The following is a 23,117-nucleotide window of genomic DNA, read 5'->3' as shown; positions in this document are numbered from 1 at the left end:
TTAGCAGAATTTGGAAAAATGAAAGAATCTTAAATTGGTTTCAAAACTGATGGCCTATCAGGATAGGTCATCAACATGTGATCGGTCTGACTGCAGGCATGCCCACCAATCAATGGTCTGAAGAGGCTGATGCACATCCTGAAACACCCCTTTAAATATGCAAATAAAAGTACAAAACACAGCAGTGGCACAGAGATATACAGACTGTGACCGCTGCAGTCAATCACTGGCCTCAGGTCATATACCAGCGAGGGCAGTTGTTGGCTGCACTGGTCATCGATGTAGCTTTATATACTAACACAAGAACTGAAGGTGTGCCGCTGAGAGCAGCAGGAGAGGAACAGGCATGTATAGGATGATTACATTTACTGGCATGGGGCAATTTTTCAATTAGATGACAGCCCCTTTAAAGTTCTCCCCTTCATTCATTTACAATAGTTACACAGCATTGCTCCAACCCAAGGTCAGAAATAATATAAATGCTCTCTGGTAACAGGAGATCTGAATTTAGCCTTATACATGAAGGGAGAAAAACAGCTCCAAATCAGTATGAGATAAGCAAAGCCAATGATTTGCTAAATTACATTTTATATTGGATTTAGTTTGTAGAAATCAAAGTTTAACCACAAATAACAGGATATTCCACTATGCAATGATCTATAACCCATACCAAGCATCAAGGAAGGCCATCCTAACAAGTGTACATGGCAACAGGAGACAGCACAATAGTACTGACCGAACAGACTGAAGCCACCGACAGTTAGGGCCACTTTACCCATAGAGTGTGAACAGTGCAACTGCACCCGGCCCACCACCAGAAGCTCACATTACTCCGTCCTCCCAAGTGTCCCAGATCCGGCAGAGCGGTTCAGAGGATGCAGCATTTCCCGTTTTCAACTGTTTCTGCATTCTAAGGGGCATAAGTACTGTGCATGGGCACTAAGGCGCCATACCTACTGAGAAAGGGCACTAAGGTGGCCTACCTACTGTGAGGAGGCACCAAGGGAGCATATATACTATGAGGTGGCACCAATGGAAGCAAGGGGGCATATCTACTGTGTGGGGGCACCAAGGAGGGGTGGGCTCACTCATGGACAGGGACCTAAAATAAGTCACTTATCTGATCAGAAAACTCAGGTTTTGATATATAAGTTACTGATTATTAGGTGTCTATGGAGGCAAGTGAGGCTGGGAGAGACTAATAATACAGTACCAATTCCAGTACTGTATCTTCATAAATTATCCAAGAGAAGCCCTCAAGCTAGCCTGGGACACCTTCCCTCCGTGAATGGCAGAGGGACAAAGTATAGCCAGTCACATTAATAACAATCAGGGACCTGTCTTCAGATACAGGCTCTTTACAGTACCATCAATCTCTGCATTAAAGGGGTTTTCCTAGTTTTTTAATACTGATGACATATGCTCAGGATAACCCCTTTAAGACTAATGGTCCCTTTACACAGGCCGACAAATTAAATGATCATCGCTAACTAGTGTTACTAGTAACGCTGGTTAGCGATAATCTTGCAGTGTAAATGCACCGCTGATTAATAGTATCTATTGTGCAGCACAAAAGATCATTGTTTCCCGGTGGCAAATACGATCTGCTGCCGAGAAACAACAAGACCGTATGGGGAAGAGCAATGGCATTAGCGATCACTCCTCACTATACTAGAGGAGATCGCTGCATGTAAATGCACTGGTCTCCTCCACTAGCGATCAGCAGATTGTTAGGAAGAAACGCTTATTTCTCAACAGCTTAGGTCATCAATATCAGATCGGCGGTGGTTCGACCCCTCGGCACCCCCGCCAATCAGCTGGATGAAGGGAAGGCGCACGCAGTGCATGTGTGCTGTCTCCCTTCCTGTTTGCCAAAGACATAGCAGAAGTGAGCAGGAAGAAAGAAGGGAGACAGCACGCGGACACTGCGTGCGCCCTCCCTTCATACAGCTGGGTGTCGGACCCCCACTGATCAGATATTAATGACCTAACCTTAGGATAGGCCATCAATATTAGAAGCCCAGAGAACCCCTTTAAAAGGAAATCTTTCACCAGTTTTCTGCTGCCCTCACTTTTTAATTCTAACACCTCCAGCACATGCCAATGAGTCCTGAATATTCACGAGCTCACAGCTCTCCCCATCCACTCGCCTCTGATTGACAGTTTTCCAACCGAATCAGCAGCAAGTGGGCGAGGAGAGCCGGGAGCTCATGAATATTCAGAACTCATCATTTTGTGCTGGAGCTGTTCAATACAAGATTTTGGCAAGATTTTGCAAAATGGCTGGGTCAATTAAAGAAAGCTCTAAGGGGATCTGTCACTAGTATATGCTGGCCTTCGTTAGGACGCCATAAAACTGGTGACCAATTCCCTTTAAAGGGGTTGCCCAGGATTTTGATACGATGCCCATCAATATCAAAATCCTGGACATCTTCTTTATGATATTGCAATAGACTTAGCTTTAGTCGTATGTACAGAAAATATATAAACACTGGGGAGAATTATCATGAGGGGAATTTTTTAGGTCTGCATTGCTGTAATTCGCTCCAAATTTATCAGATGTCGCACAATGCATGATAAATCTGAGGCATCTTGAAGTTTAACACTTGTGTCTTGAGATGTTACTCCAGATTTTTCTACAGAAAATTCTGCAAACTGAAAATCAGTTCCATTCATTTGAATGGGCTTGTTTTGACGGCAAGCACACAGATTTTTGCAAGCATCCCTAAAACGAATGGAGGCGATTTTCAGTAGCAGAAAATTTCTACAACAAATTCTGTCGCATGTGAAGACGCCCTAACAATTTTTGTGACTTTTTATAAAAGTCAGTTGATAAATCCAGCCCAAATCCTCTTGACAGGCTAACCACTTCCCCACGCACTTTACGAAACTGGAGTGAGTGGAGCAAAAATGCTAAATGTTGCAATTTTTTGGCGCAAATAAGCCCCAAAAAAGTGAAAAGCCCTATTTTTGAAGTCAGAATTCTGGAGTACACGGTGTGATAAAAGATAAGAAGATCTTCCCATACAACAGAGAGCAAATTCTTAGATTTAGAAATCCTTTAGTCCATGTAAATCTGGCACACGCACCTTTGAATTTTTGCTTCCGCTACGACCTGACTGAGACGATCCGCTCCGCTGCACACCAGGTTCTGGGGTTGGAGGAGATTTGTCTGACAAATGGTCCAAGCTTTTCTCCACCATGACTTCTCCTTCACTCTGTTGGGGAGTCGGAGAGCGGGAGCGCTTGCGCAGGATGGGGGAGCAGGCTGGCGAGCTTCGGTTCGAGTTACTTGCCGTGCTAAGGTAAAAAGACAACAGAGTTAAACCACATAAAAGTGGACTGGTCTGTCAGATATCTGAAGTTCTTAGAAGTGTTCTCCAGGTTTATCTAAATACGGCATTATGAAAAGTTCTGCAGCTTTCTAATAAGCCTCTTGTCTAAATACAATTGTAGAAAACCCTCAGCTCTGAGCTGCGCTAGGTGAAGGTAGATTTTCGACATCTGAAAAATGGTTTTCATTCATTGATAACAAGGTCGCATCATCCACCATAAATTTACAGCTCCGATTCTGTGTAGGTAGCACTAGGCACCGTACACACACATGCCCGCACCCTCCACAACAGGGGTCAGCTGTGTACAGCACTCTGCTGCAACGACAAAGAATCAGATTTAACTCGAATGCTGACTGTTTAACTCTTCAGATGCCACAGTCAACATAAACATCTATGCAGTTAGATAGAAGGGGTGCTGATGGATTTCATTCGGCGGATGGGATCCTAAACATCGGATGGGACACTGACAGGCACAATACACTGCAATTTAGGATTATTGCAGTATATTATTGAACAATGTACACACAACCAATTACAGCAATGGTCACTGCTAAGATAGCTGAGGGTAACCAAAATTCAGAATGCACTACACTATTTAAATCCCACGGGTACCTTACTTAATAACTTAATTACAGTTTAAATAAAATTGCCCTATTATGGTGTCAATATTAAAATTGTGCAAAACCACATTAATCCGCAGCGCCACTAGAGACTAGGGACGGGGGGCTATGATACTGGGTCTCTTACATCTATTTTGCCCTGCTAGCCAACTGTCCCTGCGCCATGAGAGTGACTGCTCAGCTTCATCAACTGCTAAGGGAGGGAACCTTTATGTTAAGCAATGATATGTAGTAGGGACTTATTGCGTACAACCTAGGTAAGTAAGGGACACACATGTCAATACAAATAATTGTCCACAGATTACCTATGTAGTTGGGACAATCTGTGGACAATGATTTGTATATTATTGAAGAAATCAAATGATTACATGGTTCCCTAGGGGGCATGTTGTATCTATCCAAAAATGGTACCAATGAAAACTAAAGATCTTCCTGCAATAACAAGCCCTAACAGAGCACTGTAAACTAAACACCAAAAGTTTAAGGTGTTTATTGTGCAAACATGGTCCAACTGGATCAGGAGAGGATCCTCTGGTCGGCTCAAGCTAGGACACAATTTAACCCCTACTAAAATAAGGTTCCTGGGGTCTAACAGAAGATAGAGCTGGCCTTGGAACCAATAACCAAACCATGGGTGGACTTACCATATGTATGCTAATGCCAACTTCATTAGATGTAAAGGAACTGTGTCAAAGCTGTTACTGGTGAATTGCAATTGGCAAATTGGTACACCACTAAATAACTTGCTACAAAGGAGCCCTAAGATGAGTGCCTCACTCTCAACAAACTAGCCCCTTTAGAGTCTATGTCCGCCTTTGACCAGGATACCCTATTAAACCTAACTGATGTGCATATTCAATGATAATAAAAATGCACATGTCCTGTATATGCAGAGGGTGGGCCTTTAGAATCCTTTCATCTTTTGCGTCCAAAGCACTGCAATCTGATGCTGTGTGCAAAAGTAGTAAAACATAGAAAATAGAGAAATTTGGTATCATAATACTGACCCACAGAATAAGGGTCCATTCACACATCTGTATGTGTTTTGCGGATCCGCAAAACACGGGCACCAGCAGGGTTCGTTCCGCATTTTGCGGACCACACATCGCCGGCACTCTCATAGAAAATGCCTTTTCTTGTCCGCAATTGCAGACAAGAATAGGACATGTTCTATTTTTTTTGCGGAACGGAAGTACAGATCCGCAAATGCGGATGCGGACAACACATTCTGGCCCCATTGAAAATGAATGGGTCCGCACCTGTTCCGCAAAATTGCGCAACGGATGTGGACCCATTTTGCCGACGTGTGAATGGACCCTTAAAGTAACTCATTAAATGTGCTACAAGGTGGACACCATAAAAAAAAAAACACCACCCTCCCAAAAAAAAGTATATATATTAGAGCGTTCATGTCAATCTATTATATTTACTCCACAAAAAAGCCCTCGGCAATAGAAAAATTTGAATGTTATAGTTAAAATAGAGTGAGACGGGGATAAGTACCTGATTGGTGGGAGACCAACTGCTGGGATCCCCACTAATCGCAAGAATAAAGGTGCAAGAGTCCCCAGAGTGAATGGACTGGCAGTGGCGGACATGCATGCTCCACTTAACCCTATGGAATTCCAGAGATAGCTGAACAATGTACTCTGCTTCTCTTAGGCAGTCCCATAGAGATGAATGGAGTGGGAGCGCACATGCGTGACCACCACTCCATTTACTCTAGAGATTGCAGTACCTCATCTTGTGATCGTTTGGGGTCTGAACACTGGAGCCCCCACCAATCACAAAAATGAGGCGCCAGAGAATAGGAAGCAAATTCTGATAGTGGGACAAACCTTTTAATGCAAAATCACATACATGTACTGTACATCATTTGCCTGCTCCATAAATGTTGGGTGCTGGCATAATATAGCAGACACCAAATAGCAATGATCACAAATGACGGTCATTTAAAGGCTATGGATAGTGTTGAGCAAATCGAAGTATCCAAAATAGACTTCAATCCAAATTTCAGGAAACATCAGATTCGCCACAAAGCCGAATGTCCTCACGCTTCGTGGTAACTAATCAGATTTTCCTAAAATTATGGCTGAAAATAAAAACAATCATTCACTTGCTCGCAGAGAGGCCGTCTGATCCCTTTTTGATTGAAGAAAACCCGCCAAAGGACCTGCCTCGCTTCAAGCAAGTGGACGAGGCGAGTAAAAAATGTTTTAACCCCTGAACGGCTTAGTGAGTCCAAATGCAGTGATAGGCATTGGACGCGGAATCTGAGGGGTTAAATCCGGGAACCACCCGGGGGGGGGGGGGGGGCGGGGTACAATCGCCATTCCCAGTCATTGCGCTGGCTCCATACAATGGAAACAGTTTTGTGACAAAAGTAATTCGTAACAAAATCGAATTTCTTGTTCAAAGTTAGTCAAAGCAGCACAAAACAAATTTTTCTAAACTTTGCTCATCTCTGACTATGGACATTTTTGCAGGCATTTTTTTAAAATATTGCATTGTACTCATTTTGAGCTAAAGATCATTTTTCCCATTTTTCGGCTGACTGACTGACCTTAAAGAGGACCTTTCACCAGAATAAAGTATCTAAACTGACTATACAGACGTGTAGAGCGGCGCCCAGGGATCCCCCTGCACTTACTGTTATCCCCGGGCGTCGCTCCGTTCTCCGGTTATAGCCTCCGGAATGTTCATAGTTAGGCTCCACCCAGGGGAACCTGCCGGCGTCTCTTTCTCCTATGCTGTAGCGCTGGCCAATCGCAGCGCTCAGCTCATAGCCAGGCTATGAGCTGAGCGCTGCGATTGGCCAGCGCTACAGCATAGGAGAAGGAGACCGCGGCAGGTTCCCCTGGGTGGAGCCCAACTATGAACATACCGGAGGCTATAACCGGAGAACGGAGCGACGCCCGGGGATAACAGTAAGTGCAGGGGGATCCCTGGGTGCCGCTCTACACGTCTGTATAGTCAGTTTAGATACTTTATTCTGGTGAAAGGTCCTCTTTAAGGTCAGTCAGTCAGCCGAAAAATTGGGAAAACTTTGAAAGTAAGGGCTATTTGACCATGAAGGAGAGTGATGGGGTGCTGCGCCAGATGACCTGGCCTCCACAGTCACCGGACCTGAACCCAATCGAGATGGTTTGGGGTGAGCTGGACCGCAGAGTGAAGGCAAAAGGGCCAACAAGTGCTAAGTATCTCTGGGAACTCCTTCAAGACTGTTGGAAGACCATTTCAGGGGACTACCTCTTGAAGCTCATCAAGAGAATGTCAAGAGTGTGCAAAGCAGTAATCAAAGCAAAAGGTGGCTACTTTGAAGAACCTAGAATATGACATATTTTCAGTTGTTTCACACTTGTTTGTTATGTATATAATTCCACATGTGTTAATTCATAGTTTTGATGCCTTCATAATCATGAAAATAAAGAAAACTCTTTGAATGAGAAGGTGTGTCCAAACTTTTGGTCTGTACTGTATATATATATTTTAAAATCTCCAAACTATTAAAATATAAAAATACCTATTGTGTGCAGTGAAGACCATTTCTCAGCTCTATTGTTTGTATGTGAAATGTTGTGCAGCCATTTTTTTTAATCAACCATGTTTGCTTGATGGATATGCAACTGTGACTATGTATATAAATTTTTTCTTGTAAAAAAAAAAAAATAATAATTTTCTTTGCAAGTAGTTAGGCTACTTTCACACTAGCGTTCGGGGTTCCGCTTGTGAGCTCCGTTTGAAGGCTCTCACAAGCGGCCCCGAATGGATCCGTAGAGCCCAAATGCATTCTGAGTGGATGCGGATCCGCTCAGAATGCATCAGGATGGCTCCGCTTGGCCTCCGTTCCGCTCAGCAGGCGGACATCCGAACGCAGCTTGCAGTGTTCGGGTGTCCGCCTGACCGTGCGGAGCCAAACGGATCCGTCCAGACTTACAATGTAAGTCAATGGGGACGGATCCGTTTGAAGTTGACACAATATGGTGCAATTTCAAACGGATCCGTCCCCCATTGACTTTCAATGTAAAGTCTGGACGGATCCGTCTGACTAACTTTCACACTTAGAATTTTTTCTGAACTATAATGCAGACGGATCCATTCTGAACAGATCCCAACGTTTGCATTATAGGAGCGGATCCGTCTGTGCAGACACCAGACGGATCCGCTCTGAACGCAAGTGTGAAAGTAGCCTAAAACATACCAGAAAATATATAAATTTGAGATTGCTGTAATACCACTGACCCGGAGAATAAGGTTATCATGTCATTTTTAGTGCACCGCATTAATACAAAACAAAAATATGGCAGAATCGTGTTTTATTTTTTACGCAACAAATTATTCCACCCCCACCCCCACATAGTCTATTACAAGATGTGGTAAATTAATGGTGCCATAAAAATACAACTTGTCCTGCAAAAAAATATAAATAAACTAAACCTGGCCCGGTCCTTTAGGGAAAAGGAATGATAAAATGATCCGAAAGTTTATTAGAAAGTTGCAGAACTTTTCATCATACAATTATATTACGCTTTAGTTTAATAAAACTGGAAGACAAGGTTAAGGGTTACAGAAAACATTGTAGACACTACTACGAGCTACATACTGTAATGCTATAAAATCAGTAACAGCACAAATAAAAGCAAGAGGAACATGTATCTAATCCTTGTGCAATTAAAATGACAGAATAGAAAGCAGAAGCAGATATGTGAATCACAGCTGAATTCCGAGTAGTCGGCAAATCACACAAATGACCATCAATGGTGCAGGACTTAAAGGGAATCTTCACCCCGATTTTGGAATATTAGATACAGTAATACATACATAGTACATCAGATGAAGACTCCAGATCACCATTTTTTATTTTCCTGCTGCCCCCCATTACCCCGCGGTCAGCACTAAAAGCTGCTCTGAAATACACAGTCCAGACTGCTGTGCTGTTCTAACATAATGGAGAGGGCTCGTGCGCCTGCACAGCAGTCCTGACAATGTATTTCAGTGCAAATCTGAGCGCTGACAGTGAGGGAATGGGAGGCAGTAGGAAAATAAAATAAATAAATAGCTATCTGGACTCCATATCTGCAGTACTACTTATGTATTACTGTAGAAAATCGGAGTGACAGATTCCCTTTAAGACATGGAGATCGAGATCGCGCAACAGCTGTCGTACCCAAGGATTGCAGTTTTATCACAGTGTAGCGGCGCTAGCACAGAAATTAAATTAACGTTTGCCGTGATCCCAGAATCACAAAAAAATCCAGCAGTGTTCTATTTTTTGCGTTTCTGGGGTCGCGGAACAAATGCAAGTGGCACTGCGACTTCATTCACTCTTAGGCCTCATGCACACTAACGTATTTTCTTTCCATGTCCGTTCCGTTTGGTTTTTTTTGCGGACAGTATACGGATTCATTTAAAAAAAAACGGAAGTTACTCCGTGTGCATTACATTTCCGTTCCGCAAAAAAAAAAAAATATAACACGTCTAATTATTGTCCGCATTACGGACAAGGATAGGACTGTTCTATTAGGGGCCAGCTGTTCCGTTCCGCAAAATACGGAATGCACACGGACGTCAGCCGTATTTTTTGCGGATCCGTTTTTTGTGGACCGCAAAATACATCCGGTCGTGTGCATGAGGCCTTATGCTAGAAATGCTACACTGCGATCCTTAAGTGCAACACTTGTCGCGTGGCCAAGATCGCCATGTTGCCAAACTCTAAAGCGGAGAGAGCATCAGGGAAATTGTACAGACAAGCAGCCCGAGCAGAGAAGAAAACAGCTAAAGCCACACCGCCGCAAACCAGAAAGAGCTGTAAGCAAAGAAGGCGTACGCCGCTCCCTGCAAATCACTGGGCCACGGAGAAAGAACATGCAAGGTAAAAGGAGTGGGCACCAAGATGGAGACATTAATTCCTTGATTGTGGGCTAAGAGGAAGAGAAAAGTGAGAGGTCAAGAAGTGCACATACGAGGTCTACAGTAAAACTACAACTCCCAACATGTCCTCATAGCTATAGCCACTGAGTAATTCAGTACACAGTCCTCTTTGGAAATCCCCATATGAGAACACTGACCCTTAGTTTTTCTGTGATGGAACAAGTACCTTGTCTAAGACCACAGTAATTGGGCAACTGATCTTATCAGCTAGAGGAACAGCAGCCACATCCTGAGCAGAGCCGCTCTACAGGTCCACGAGGTCTGGGGCTCGAACAGCTGCCAGTAACTCCAAACTATAGAGCGACGGGAAGAGAAGACTGGAAACTTCTGCAGGTCTGGTGCAGTGTGATTAGCATTACCTGCGGCCATAAGAGAGAACAGACTCTGCTGTTCTGGGCTATTATTCTTTCTATGGCAAATCCGTCCCACATCCCATCCTTAAACACCGCTCTGCTCACATGTATCCTCATAGGACTCCTTGAAGACCTGCACCGTCACTTATCTCATATAATGCACCCCCCTTGGATAGTCATTATGCATTGCTACCTCTTGTCAGGAATATTTTTGGGGCACGGCCATGTTGGGAGTCTCCGTGCAGCACAGTATACTCTATTCCCCATGGTGTGCGTCTTAATTAATAAGAATTAACAGCAACGAGCTTTCTTTCTAGGCTCAGCTACGTCTCGGTGCACTTTAGAGAAATCTGCCGCCATGCTGCTGTCCACAGTCGTGTCCTATGGTAACCTACCTTCTAGGGGGAGTTCGAGCCCAATCCTCAGAAGGTACTTTAATAACAGGGAAGGACATAAGGCCCCTGGCTGCTCCGTACCCCAGGGAGGGTGCCACTCACGTAGCGTACAAACATCCGCCAACACAACTTCATGATCCCACTGCTAAACTAGACACAAAAGCAGGCAACACCCTGGAAGAGCGCACGGCCTGATGTGCGGCAACACGCATGAGTCCGCGCTGATGGCACAACATATTTGCACACCTGCAGTCCATGGCACATGTGCTGGACGCAGGCACCTTTCACACGCTGCAGTGATGCCCGGGATGACGCATTGGTAATTTAAACATCTCTCAGGGTGGGAGCAACCGCAGCCTTTTGTCAGAGCACCATTCCTAGCACAGCGTGAAGAGGGGACAGCAGCAAAATGTGTCACAATGCAGAGACGGTCCCACAGCAGGCAGCAAGCATTGCTCAGTGCAACCCCCCCATCATGGGGGGGTAGACACAGATCCATACTGTGCATACACATCCCGGCGACAAGGTCACAGACACAACAAACGGTCAGCAACAGAAAAGCACGCAGAAGCCTCAGCAGCACTAACCTGGCAGCCATGAGAGGATGAGCCAGCATCATTGCTTGATCCATTCATTCATGCAGAATAAACAGCAGGGGGCAGGGAAGCCAGCGAGCAGGCAGGAGGGCTACTCACCTCCAAATCCATCTCAGTGCCCCCCTCCACCTACACAAGGGGGCCTTATCAGGCTGCTATATTTCAGCTGTTCACTGTCACCCTCCTGCAGCTGAGGCTGAACGAGGGGAGGGAACGCTCACTCATGGACCACCCCTCCTCCTGACTCACAGCTGCCTTCTTGCCTATCATTTACACTCTTTCCTTTTACATTCCCTATTTTTGTTTGTCACCATGAAGATCTAACCCCGTCCCCGCTCTTAGGATGCAGTGCCACCATCCTGCTGATGCCAGCTTGTCACATGACCCTCGCACCTGTGCATCAAACTACACCAACATAATGCCCAGCCCGAGTAGGAGTGACTGTCAATGCAGTATTCACCACCATCTAATCATCCGACCGGGCCCCATACACCAGGGGACACGACAATGACACAGTCAAACCCAATGCATTACTTCAGCAGGTGTCAAGTGACAAAAAAACAAAAAACAAAACAAAATAACTTTTTTTTTTCTTTTTTTCTTCACAGTATTTGTTTTCTGTCCATATAACACTGGGTCTATAAAGCAATTGTGGCTGCAACAAAAGATCCATGTGCGGCAGTGCCGACGGAAAACATAGCGGGGCACGTTTACTAAGACCGGCTATTTACGCTGAGACTACCCCTCTGCACTGCCGTTAGATACGTCTAATTTATGATGAAGCGTGCAATAATAAAACAATAAAATACTTCCTGCCCGTAAGTAGATGGAATGCGCAGCGAGTCTCCAAAGTGATGTGGGTTCAGTTCACATGGAGCATAAGTGGACAAATGAGACCGCGCGTTTTCCCTCCTCTTAAAATCCTCTTAAAAACCACGTCAAGAGAAGACCGGGGTCCACAGACGTCCTTTCCTTTAGGGTCCATTCACACGTCCGTAAAGTGTTCTGTGGATCCGCAAAACACGGACACTGGCAATGTGCATTCCGCAATTTGCGGACCGCACCTATCGCCGGCACTTGCGGACAAGAATAGGACATGTTCTATTTTTTTGCGGGAAACTGAAGCACGGATGCGGAAGTGCGGATCCGCAAATGCGGATGCGGACTGCACATTCCGGCCCCATTAAAATTGAAGGGTTTTGCGGAGAGGATGCGGACCCATTTTGCGAACGTCCTGTGGAACATCAAAGTGCGCTAATAGTGAAATATCGCTACTCTGATCTTATTGTAAATGCGCTATTATACTCGCAAGCACAAGCAGGTTAAGGCACCTCAGGTGAAGTCAAGTCTCCTTTTCCCTTTGTATCAACTCATACGGTATAAACTCCTAGGGAAAGCATTGCTTCCACAGTGAAATACCATCAATGAATGTATAAAAAGGCAGTTTATTATACTCACAAGCGTCTTTCTAAAACATGCATATAGTAAAATATCCCGCGTCCTCAAACATGGTATTTCACTATGGAAGCAAAGGATACATTCTCATGATCAGTGGGGGTCCCAGCGGTAGGACCCTCACCGATATAATAGTTGTACCCTATCTTGTGAATAAAAGAAAACTGTATGTAAGGCTTCTTGCACATGACCGTATGTATTTTGCGGTTCGCAAAAAAACTGATCCACAAAAAATATGGATGACATCGTGTGCATTCCTTATTTTGCGGAACGGAACAGCTGGCCTTTACTAGAACAGTACTATCCCTGTCCTTAATGCGGACAATAATAGGACATGTTCTATTTTTTTGCGGAACGGAAATACGGAAACGGAATGCACACGGACCCATTGAAATGGATGGTTCCGTATACTGTCCGCAAAAAAAACGGAATGGAGACGGAATGAAAATACGTTCGTGTGCAAGAGGCCTAACTGGAATATCCCTTTAGGCTGGTTTTACACGGGCGTTGCGGGAAAATGTGCGGGTCGTTGCGGGAACACCCGCGATTTTTCAGCGCGAGTGCAAAACATTGTAATGCATTTTGCACGCGCGTGAGAAAAATCACGCATGTTTGGTACCCAAACCCGAACTTCTTCACAGAAGTTCGGGCTTGGGATCGGTGTTCTGTAGATTGTATTATTTTCCCTTATAACATGGTTATAAGGGAAAATAATAGCATTCTGAATACAGAATGCAAAGTAAAACAGCGCTGGAGGGGTTAAAAAAATATATAAATAATTTAATTCACCTTAATCCACTTGATCGCAGCCCGGCATCTCCTTCTGTCTCCTTTGTTGAATAGGACCTGTGGTGAGCATTAAATACAGTTAAAGGACCTTTGATGACGTCACTCCGGTCATCACATGATCCATCACCATGGTAAAAGATCATGTGATGGATCATGTGATGACTGGAGTGACGTCATCAAAGGTCCTGTAACTGTACTTAATGCTCACCACAGGTCCTATTCAACAAAGGAGACAGAAGGAGATGTCGGCTACGCGATCAAGTGGACTAAGGTGAATTAAATTATTTTAATTTTTTTTTAACCCCTCCAGCGCTGTTTTACTTTGCATTCTGTATTCAGAATGCTATTATTTTCCCTTATAACCATGTTATAAGGGAAAATAATAATGATGGGGTCTCCATCCTGATCATCTCCTAGCAACCGTGTGTGAAAATCGCGCCGCATCCACACTTGCTTGCGGATGCTTGCGATTTTCACGCAACCCCATTCACTTCTATGGGGCCTGCGTTGCGTGAAAAACGCAGAATATAGAGCATGCTGTGATTTTCACGCAACGCATAAGTGATGCGTGAAAATCTCCGCTCATGTGAACAGCCCCATAGAAATGAATGCGTCGGTATTCAGTGCGGGTGCAATGCGTTCACCTCACGCATCGCATCCGCGCGGAATACTCGCCTTAAGGCCTCCTGCACACGACCGTATGGCTATTTCAGTGTTTTGCGGTCTGTTTTTCACGGATCCGTTGTTCCGTTTCCGTTTCCATTCCGTTTTTCCATTCCGTTTTTCCATTCCGTTTTTCCGTATGGCATATACAGTATACAGTAATTACATAGAAAAAATTGGGCTGGGCATAACATTTTCAATAGATGGTTCAGCAAAAACGGAACGGATACGGAACACATACGGATGCATTTCCGTATGTGTTCCGTTTTTTTTGCGGCCCCATTGACTTGAATGGAGCCATGGAACGTGATTTGCGGGCAATAATAGGACATGTTTTATCTTTCAACGGAATGGAAAAACGGAAATACGGAAACGGAATGCATACGGAGTACATTCAGTTTTTTTGGCGGAACCATTGAAATGATTGATTTCGTATACAGACCGTATACGGAACACAAAAAAACGGCCCGTACACTCGCAAAAAAAAACGATCGTGTGAACTAGGCCTAAGGAAGACATTTCCGTATGTGTTCCGTTTTTTTTGCGGACCCATTGACTTGAATGGAGCCAAGGAACGTGATTTGCGGGCAATAAAAGGACATGTTTTATCTTTCAATGGAACGGAAAAACGGAAAGCACACGGAGTACATTTTTTTTTTTTTCAATGGTTCCGTATACAGACCATATACGGAACGCCAAAAACGGCCTGCAAACAGAAGGAAAAAAAAAGGTCGTATGAAAGAGGCCTAAGGCTATGTTCAGATGGCTAAAATCTGCCACTGATTCAGCACAGGAAGTCCTCCTTTACATAAACGTGTGCGCCCCGTGGTTGTGCTGTGGGCCGCAAAATGCAGGCCGCAATGCACGAACACCGTCCGTGGGGCAGCCGCAGTGGATCGCAGACCCATTCACTTTAATGGGTCCGCGATCCGACCGTTACGTAAAAAGATAGGACATATTCTATCTTTTTGCGGAACGGAAGTACGGGACGAAACCCCACAGAAGCAATCCGTAGTGCTCCCGTAGGGTACCGTTCCGTACTTCTGTTCCGCAGCATTCCGCATCTCCGGATTTGCGGACCCATTGAAGTGAATGGGTCCGCATCCGTGATGCGGAATGGCCACGGAACGGTGCTTGTGTATTGCGGATCCACAAATGCGATCCGCAATACGGCAACGGTAAGCACATGTTGGTGTGCAGGAGGCCGAAAACATGCCTTTTCAGCTGCTAATTCCACAACCAAACCTCACCAACAGTTTCCCCATTGACTTTAATGTTAAAAACTCCACCTTGTGCACGCAGTGTGAACAGTTGGAGTGACATGTTACTTCTTGGAAGTAGATTTGATTGTTAATTTAATAGAAGTTAATGGGGAAGCAGAGAAACCTCAACCAAATACTCTTCTAATAATCTTGTAAAAACCCCTCTAAAATTACTACCAAATTAGAATCTGCCACCAAAAATTACCAGTTTTCAGCTACTGACCTGGTACTGATTTTGCCATGTGAACCTTGGCTTAAAGTTTATGTAATTCGATTCATGTACAGGATCCAGTAGTAGAAGGAATAAATTATAAAACAGACTAAGGCTACTTTCACACTGGCGTTTTGGTTTCGATTGTGAGATCCGTTCAAGGCTCTAACAAACGGTCCAAAACGGATCAGTTTTGCCCTAATGCATTCTGAATGGATAAGGATCCACTCAGAATACATCAGTTTGGCTCCGTTCCGCCTCCACGCTTGCAGCGTTTTGGTGTCAGTCTGACGAAACTGAGCCAAACGGATCCGTCCTGACACATAATGTAAGTCAATAAGGACGAATCCGTTTTCACTGACACAATATGGCACAATAGAAAACGGATCCGTCCTCCATTGACTTTCAATGGTGTTCAAGACGGATCCGTTTTGGCTATGTTAAAGATAATACAAACTGATCCGTTCTGAACAGATGCGTTTGTGCAGATCCATGATGGATCCGCACCAAACACGAGTGTGAAAGTAGCCTAAAAACACAATGAAGTCCAAAATAATGGGACACTAGGGGTGACAGAAGAATGACATGGTGACACTTACAGGACAATGACATGTTGACAGATAGCGTGAAGGATACTGACACTTGGAGTACGGGACAATGACACACTGACACTTGGCATACAGGACAATGACATGCTGACACTTGGGGTACAGGACAATGACATGCTGACAGATAGTGTGAAGGATACTGACACTTGGAGTACGGGACAATGACACACTGACACTTAGGGTACAGGACAATGACACAATGACAGATGGTGTGCAGGATACTGAGACTTGGGGTACAGGACAATGACACATTGACACTTAGGCCTTTTTCACATGGGCGTCATGGATTTGGGCTAGATAAGATGCGGGTGTGTCGCGGGAAAATGTGCGATTTTTCTACGCTAGTGCAAAACATTTTAATGCGTTTTGCCCGTGACTAAGAAAAATTGGCATGTTTGGTACCCAAACCCGAACTTCTTCACAGAAGTTCGGGCTTGGGATCGGTGTTCTGTAGATTGTATTATTTTCCCTTATAACATGGTTATAAGGGAAAATAATAGCATTCTGAATACAGAATGCAAAGTAAAACAGCGCTGGAGGGGTTAAAAAAAAATATAAATAATTTAATTCACCTTAGTCCACTTGATCGCAGCTCGGCATCTCCTTCTGTCTCCTTTGTTGAATAGGACCTGTGGTGAGCATTAAGTACAGTTAAAGGACCTTTGATGACGTCACTCCGGTCATCACATAAACCATCACCATGGTAAAAGATCATGTGACGTACCATGTGATGACCGGAGTGACGTCATCAAAGGTCCTGTAACTGTACTTAATGCTCACCACAGGTCCTATTCAACAAAGGAGACAGAAGGAGATGCCGGCTACGTGATCAAGTGGACTAAGGTGAATTAAATTATTATTATTTATTTATTTTTTTAAATTAAACTCACCTCATCCACTTGTTCGCGCAGCCCAGCATGTCTTCTTTCTTCTTCTTTGAGGACCTGGGAGGAAAAGGACCTTTGGTGACGTCACTGCGCTCATCACATGGTCTGTCACATGGTCCATGTGATGGACCATGTGATGGACCATGTGATGAGCGCAGTGACGTCACCAAAGGTCCTTTTTATCCCAGGTCCTCAAAGAAGATAGAAGACAAGCCGGGCTGCACGAACAAGTGGATGAGGTGAGTTAATTTTTTTCTTTTTTAACCCCTCCATCCCTAATTTACTTAGTATTCTGTATTAAGAATGCTATTATTTTCCCTTATAACCATGTCTGACCCAGGAAGAAGTACAACAGCGACTTAAAAAGATCAAAATAGACAAATCGCCAGGACCGGATGGCATACACCCCCGTATCCTAAGGGAATTAAGTAATGTCATAGCCAGACCCTTATTTCTGATATTTGCGGACTCTATACTGACAGGGAATGTCCCACAGGATTGGCGCATGGCAAATGTGGTGCCAATATTCAAAAAGGGTCCAAAAACAGAGCCTGGAAACTATAGGCCGGTAAGTTTAACATCTGTTGTGGGTAAACTGTTTGAAGGTTTTCTGAGAGATGCTATCTTAGAACATCTTAACGGAAATAAGCAAATAACGCCATATCAGCATGGCTTTGTGAGGGATCAGTCATGTCAAACTAATTTAATCAGTTTCTATGAGGAGGTAAGTTCTAGACTTGACAGCGGCGAATCAATGGATGTCGTATATCTGGACTTCTCCAAAGCATTTGACACTGTACCACATAAAAGGTTAGTATATAAAATGAGAATGCTTGGACTGGGAGAAAACGTCTGTAAGTGGGTAAGTAACTGGCTCAATGATAGAAAACAGAGGGTGGTTATTAACGGTACACACTCAGATTGGGTCACTGTCACTAGTGGAGTACCTCAGGGGTCAGTATTGGGCCCTATTCTCTTCAATATATTTATTAATGATCTTGTAGAAGGCTTGCACAGTAAAATATCAATTTTCACAGATGACACTAAACTGTGTAAAGTAATTAACACTGAAGAGGACAGTATACTACTACAGAGGGATCTGGATAGATTGCAGGCTTGGGCAGATAAGTGGCAGATGAGGTTTAACACTGACAAATGTAAGGTTATGCACATGGGAAGAAATAATGCAAGTCACCCGTACATACTAAATGGTAAAACACTTGGTAACACTGACATGGAAAAGGATCTAGGAATTTTAATAAACAGCAAACTAAGCTGCAAAAAACAGTGTCAGGCAGCTGCTGCCAAGGCCAATAGGATAATGGGTTGCATCAAAAGGGGCATAGATGCCCGAGATGAGAACATATTCCTACTACTTTACAAATCATTAGTCAGACCACACATGGAGTACTGTGTACAGTTCTGGGCTCCACTGAACAAGGCAAACATAGCAGAGCTGGAGAGGGTCCAGAGGAGGGCAACTAAAGTAATAACTGGAATGGGGCAACTACAGTACCCTGAAAGATTATCAAAATTGGGGTTATTCACGTTAGAAAAAAGACGACTGAGGGGAGATCTAATAACTATGTATAAATATATCAGGGGTCAGTACAGAGATCTATCCCATCATCTATTTATCCCCAGGACTGTGACGAGGGGACATCCTCTGCGTCTGGAGGAAAGAAGGTTTGTACACAAACATAGAAAAGGATTCTTTATGGTAAGAGCAGTGAGACTATGGAACTTTCTGCCTGAGGAGGTGGTGATGGTGAGTACTGTACAATAAAGGAATTCAAGAGGGGCCTGGATGTGTTTCTGGAGTGTAATAATATTACAGGCTATAACTACTAGAGAGGGGTCGTTGATTCAGAGTTATTCTGATTGCCTGATTGGAGTCGGGAAGGAATTTTTTATTCCCCTAAAGTGAGGAAAATTGGCTTCTACCTCACAGGTTTTTTTTGCCTTCCTCTGGATCAACTTGCAGGATAACAGGCCGAACTGGATGGACAAATGTCTTTTTTCGGCCTTATGTACTATGTTACTATGTTACTAACCATGTTATAGCAACCATGCGTGAAATTCGCACCGCATTGCACTTGCTTGCGGATGCTTGCGATTTTCCCGCAGCCCTATTCACTTCTATAGGGCCTGTGTTGCGTGAAAAACGCACAATATAGAGCTTGCTGCGATTTTCACGCAAAGCACAAGTGATGTGTGAAAATCACCGCTCATGTACACAGACCCATTGAAGTAAATGGGTCCGGATTCAGTGCGGGTGCAGTGCGTTCACCTCACGCATTGCACCCAAGCGGAATTCTCGTCCGCGTGAAAGCGGCCTTACTTACCCTCATTTATCACACCATGTTGGTGGGTCATCTTCATGCCCTTAAATGTGAGGAACACACACTGACAGAAAGGCACGGCAGTAATTGTCACAATGGATATATGACAGGTCAGCTCACAGATGATGCTTGTGGTAGTGTAGATGATCACATTTATCTAAGATCTCAGCAGGTTTACAGTCTAATGTAAAACACTGGCCATCTGTCCCTTACAAGGTCTGCTCTATACCACTCCAGACGCTTACAAAGCATCTCTTCATAGCAGCTTTCCACCCAGAATCTGCATTCCAGCATTACCAGCTCTACAACTGGATCACGCGTGGTCTGCAGACCCCTCACCACAACTGCTGCCCTTCAATAAATAAACTCCAAAATAAATCACCTGCAGAAGTGACTCCTGGGGAGGCCATGTTATACAAGAAGACCTAGCCAGTCCATGACGTGTCCTCTGGATCTTTACCTAGGGCACTATTTTTCTTCTAGGACAGTGGTGGGGTTTACAGAAACAGCGTTGCACAGTGAGCTTATCTGTTTTCATAGACGTGGCAACTGAATACCTCTGACAGCCCTGATGTGTTGTCGAGCAGGAGAGGATTGGGGGTTCACGTCCCAGAGGAGGAACCTGCATCTATTAGACATTTACCTTATGGCATGTGTAGTGTCCCACTTATGTGTGTATGGACCACTTCAAATTGCTATATGCCCTTTCATGTCATCTTGCACTAATCACTGGATTTTCCTTTGTCAATGCTGCTAAATTCCTATTACAGGCTGGTGAAATGCATTACACACTACCAACAGTAGAGGTCACTATAACACCATTTCTATAGGTCAGCCACAGGAAATTAGGAGAGGAGATTAGGAGTGAGGAGTTAGGAGGAGAGGAAAGGAGACAGACTTGTCTCTGTTCTCCTGGGCCTTGCCCAGGAGGTAAGCTACTTGAACTTTTGGAATCCAGAAGCAGGATTTAGTAATCCTACATTGTAGAGTCAAGGCCAGGCACTAAATGGACTATAGTTCTGGCAACCTTTTCAAAGAATGGAGAAGAGAGTTTGCCTGCCATGAGGGAGATCGCCCTTGGGTTGTATACTATTAGTAGGATCCATATTATTGCAAGACTGTGTAGCCAGAGCAAGATCAGGAACCAAGTAAAGTATCATCATTAACCTACATACATCACCTCACAGAGCCTGCTAATTGGGATTTGCAGCTTTATCATCTTTACAAACTTCATGTAAGACAAAGTACTGCTATTGAATGCTAACTATTGCAAGACTACAACTTACAAGTAAAGTTCCTGTTTGGTTCAACTACTGCCTCTCTCATCATTCTACTCTATTTCCTAATTGCACCTTGCGGTGCTGGCATCACCAACACAGGGACCCAGCCACCAAAGCACCCTAAGCATATCTATTACCATCAAGGGCACCTCAACTTCCATCTGGCTAGTGTTCCCTGCAATAGAGAGTGCCCTGGAGGATTTAGTGCTGTCTTCCCCTCCACTGCACGCCAGCCCCGGGAACTACAGAAAAGTGAGTACAACTACTGCACCCATTCGGCACACCACCACATCATCACCAATACACTCACTACACCCCTGTGGCCCGGCCATCGCATGGCATGCCTATAGGATATGCCATAAGTGCCTGAGATGAGAATATCCCTTTAAGATAACAGTTTTGTAATTAAGGTCTCTTGCACACAACAGCACCCACTGTAAAAATGCCTATTCTTCTCTGCAAAACAGACAAGAATAGGACAGGTTCTACAATTTGCAGCTTGGCCACACAGATGAGGACAGCACATGGATGATTTTTTTTTTGTGGACACATAGAAGTGAATAGGTCCGTGTGCGATCCACAAAATAATGTGGATCAGATAGACCAAAAATACGGTAGCATGCATGAGGCATAAAACTATGGCCCCTTACAGACGAACGTGTCCAGATTGGGTCCGGATGTGTTGCGTCTGCGATCAGGGGAAATCGTGCGAGTGCGTACGCAATCTTAGTCAGTTTTGACTGCGATTATGTTGCATTGCTCAGTTTTTTGCACGTGCGTGAGAAAAAACTGATTGTGGTACCCAGACCCGAACCCGGACTTCTTCACTGAAGTTTGGGTTAGGTGTTCTGTAGATTTTATTATTTTCCCTTATAACTCACATCATCACGTGGTGAGCGCGATTACGTCATCAAAGGTCCTTTTGCAGGTCCTGAAAGAAGAAGATGCCGGCTGCGCGAACAAGTGGATGAGGCGAGTTAATTTTTTATATTTTTACCCCTCATGCCACATTTTAGTAAGCATTCTGTATTAATCAATTTACTAACATCATCTCCTAGCAATCATGCGTGAAAATCGCACCGCATCCCCACTTGCTTGCAGATGCTTGCGATTTTCACGCATCACCATTCAGAATATAGAACATGCTGCGATTTTCACGCAAAGCACAAGTGATGCGTGAAAATCACCGCTCATCTGCACAGCCCCAAATGAAGTGAATAGGTCCGGATTCAGTGCGGGTGCAATGCGTTCACGTAACGCATTGCACTCGCGCAGAATTCTCGACCGTGTGAAAGGGTCCTAAGGCCTGTATAGTGGCATGATCACTCCTTATGGATCCCTAATTATAAAACTTTATGCATTCCACATGCCACCCTTCTAAGGAAGACCTGTACATACGTGAAAAAAACAAAAAGGAACACCAGAATGAGCAAGAGCCGGGGCAGATTTAGATTTGGATTGCACCAAAAATGGTGAGCATGCTCTGCATCACATTTACCAACTGTTTCCCACACTTTTTACGCCTCGTCCAAATGAGGCATGGCTTCACTGGAAAAGGGGTGCAGCTTAACCAGAAAGGGGCATGGCCTAAATGTGTTTCCATGTGCCAAAAATGTACCAATATTTTGGTGCGGTTTTGGAGTACAACTCTTCTAATTTATAAATGTTGAAAACTTAGATCCAGATTTAGCATTACTCTGACAGCTCACTCCACTTTCACATATGGCTAAAGTAATTTTTTTGCAACTTTTTAGCGACTTTTTAAATAGTCGCAATAGTAAATCTGTCTAGAGATTGATTTACATAAGAAAACACGCCCACTTTCAGAAAACTGGCGAGTATACTGCAGAGCAGAAAAAAGTCGCAAATTTTTGCACAGTTTTAGCGATTGCGCAAAAATTTGCGACTTTTTCACTCCATTATTCTGACTTAAAGGGAACCTGTCACCAGGATTTTGGGTATAGAGCTGAGGACATGGGTTGCTAGATAGCCACTAGCACATCCGCAATACCCAGTCCCCATAGCTCTGTGTGCTTTTATTGTGTATAAAAATTGATTTGATACATATGCAAATTAACCTGAGATGAGTCAGAGCTTGAAAATATGACTCTTCTCTGGTCACACAAGTAAGATATGACTCTTTTATGGTAATTTGCATATGTATCAAATCAATGTTTTTACACAATAAAAGCACACAGAGCTATAGGGACTGGGTATTGCGGATGTGCTAGCGGCCATCTAGCAACCCATGTCCTCAGCTCTGTACCCAAAATCCCGGTGACAGGTTCCCTTTAAGCTAATGATAAATCTGGCCCTTAGACTGGAAAGCTAATAAAGGTATGGCAGCAGAACATTTTAAATACAAACACTAGAACTGAGAAATGGGGATC

At 44.1% G+C, this 23,117-nt stretch overlaps 1 protein-coding gene across 8 annotated transcripts in view; it reads right to left on the bottom strand.

Moving 5' to 3' along the window:
• GRAMD1B (GRAM domain containing 1B) overlaps positions 1 to 23,117 on the bottom strand; it is a 332,976-nt gene that overhangs the window by 125,138 nt on the left and 184,721 nt on the right. For 6 of the 8 annotated variants that reach the window (XM_040431019.1, XM_040431028.1, XM_040431025.1 and 3 more), the window contains one exon: positions 3,090 to 3,300. In XM_040431019.1, coding sequence (XP_040286953.1) covers positions 3,090 to 3,300 — 211 coding nt within the window. Of the gene's footprint in view, positions 1 to 3,089; positions 3,301 to 10,052; positions 11,770 to 23,117 lie in introns of those variants that run through there. The other 2 variants (XM_040431066.1, XM_040431034.1) reach the window with 2 other exon arrangements.

The sequence above is a fragment of the Bufo bufo genome, chromosome 1 (genome assembly GCF_905171765.1).
Source record: "Bufo bufo chromosome 1, aBufBuf1.1, whole genome shotgun sequence".
Taxonomy (NCBI): domain Eukaryota; kingdom Metazoa; phylum Chordata; class Amphibia; order Anura; family Bufonidae; genus Bufo; species Bufo bufo.
This window is presented reverse-complemented; position numbering and strand designations above follow the sequence as displayed.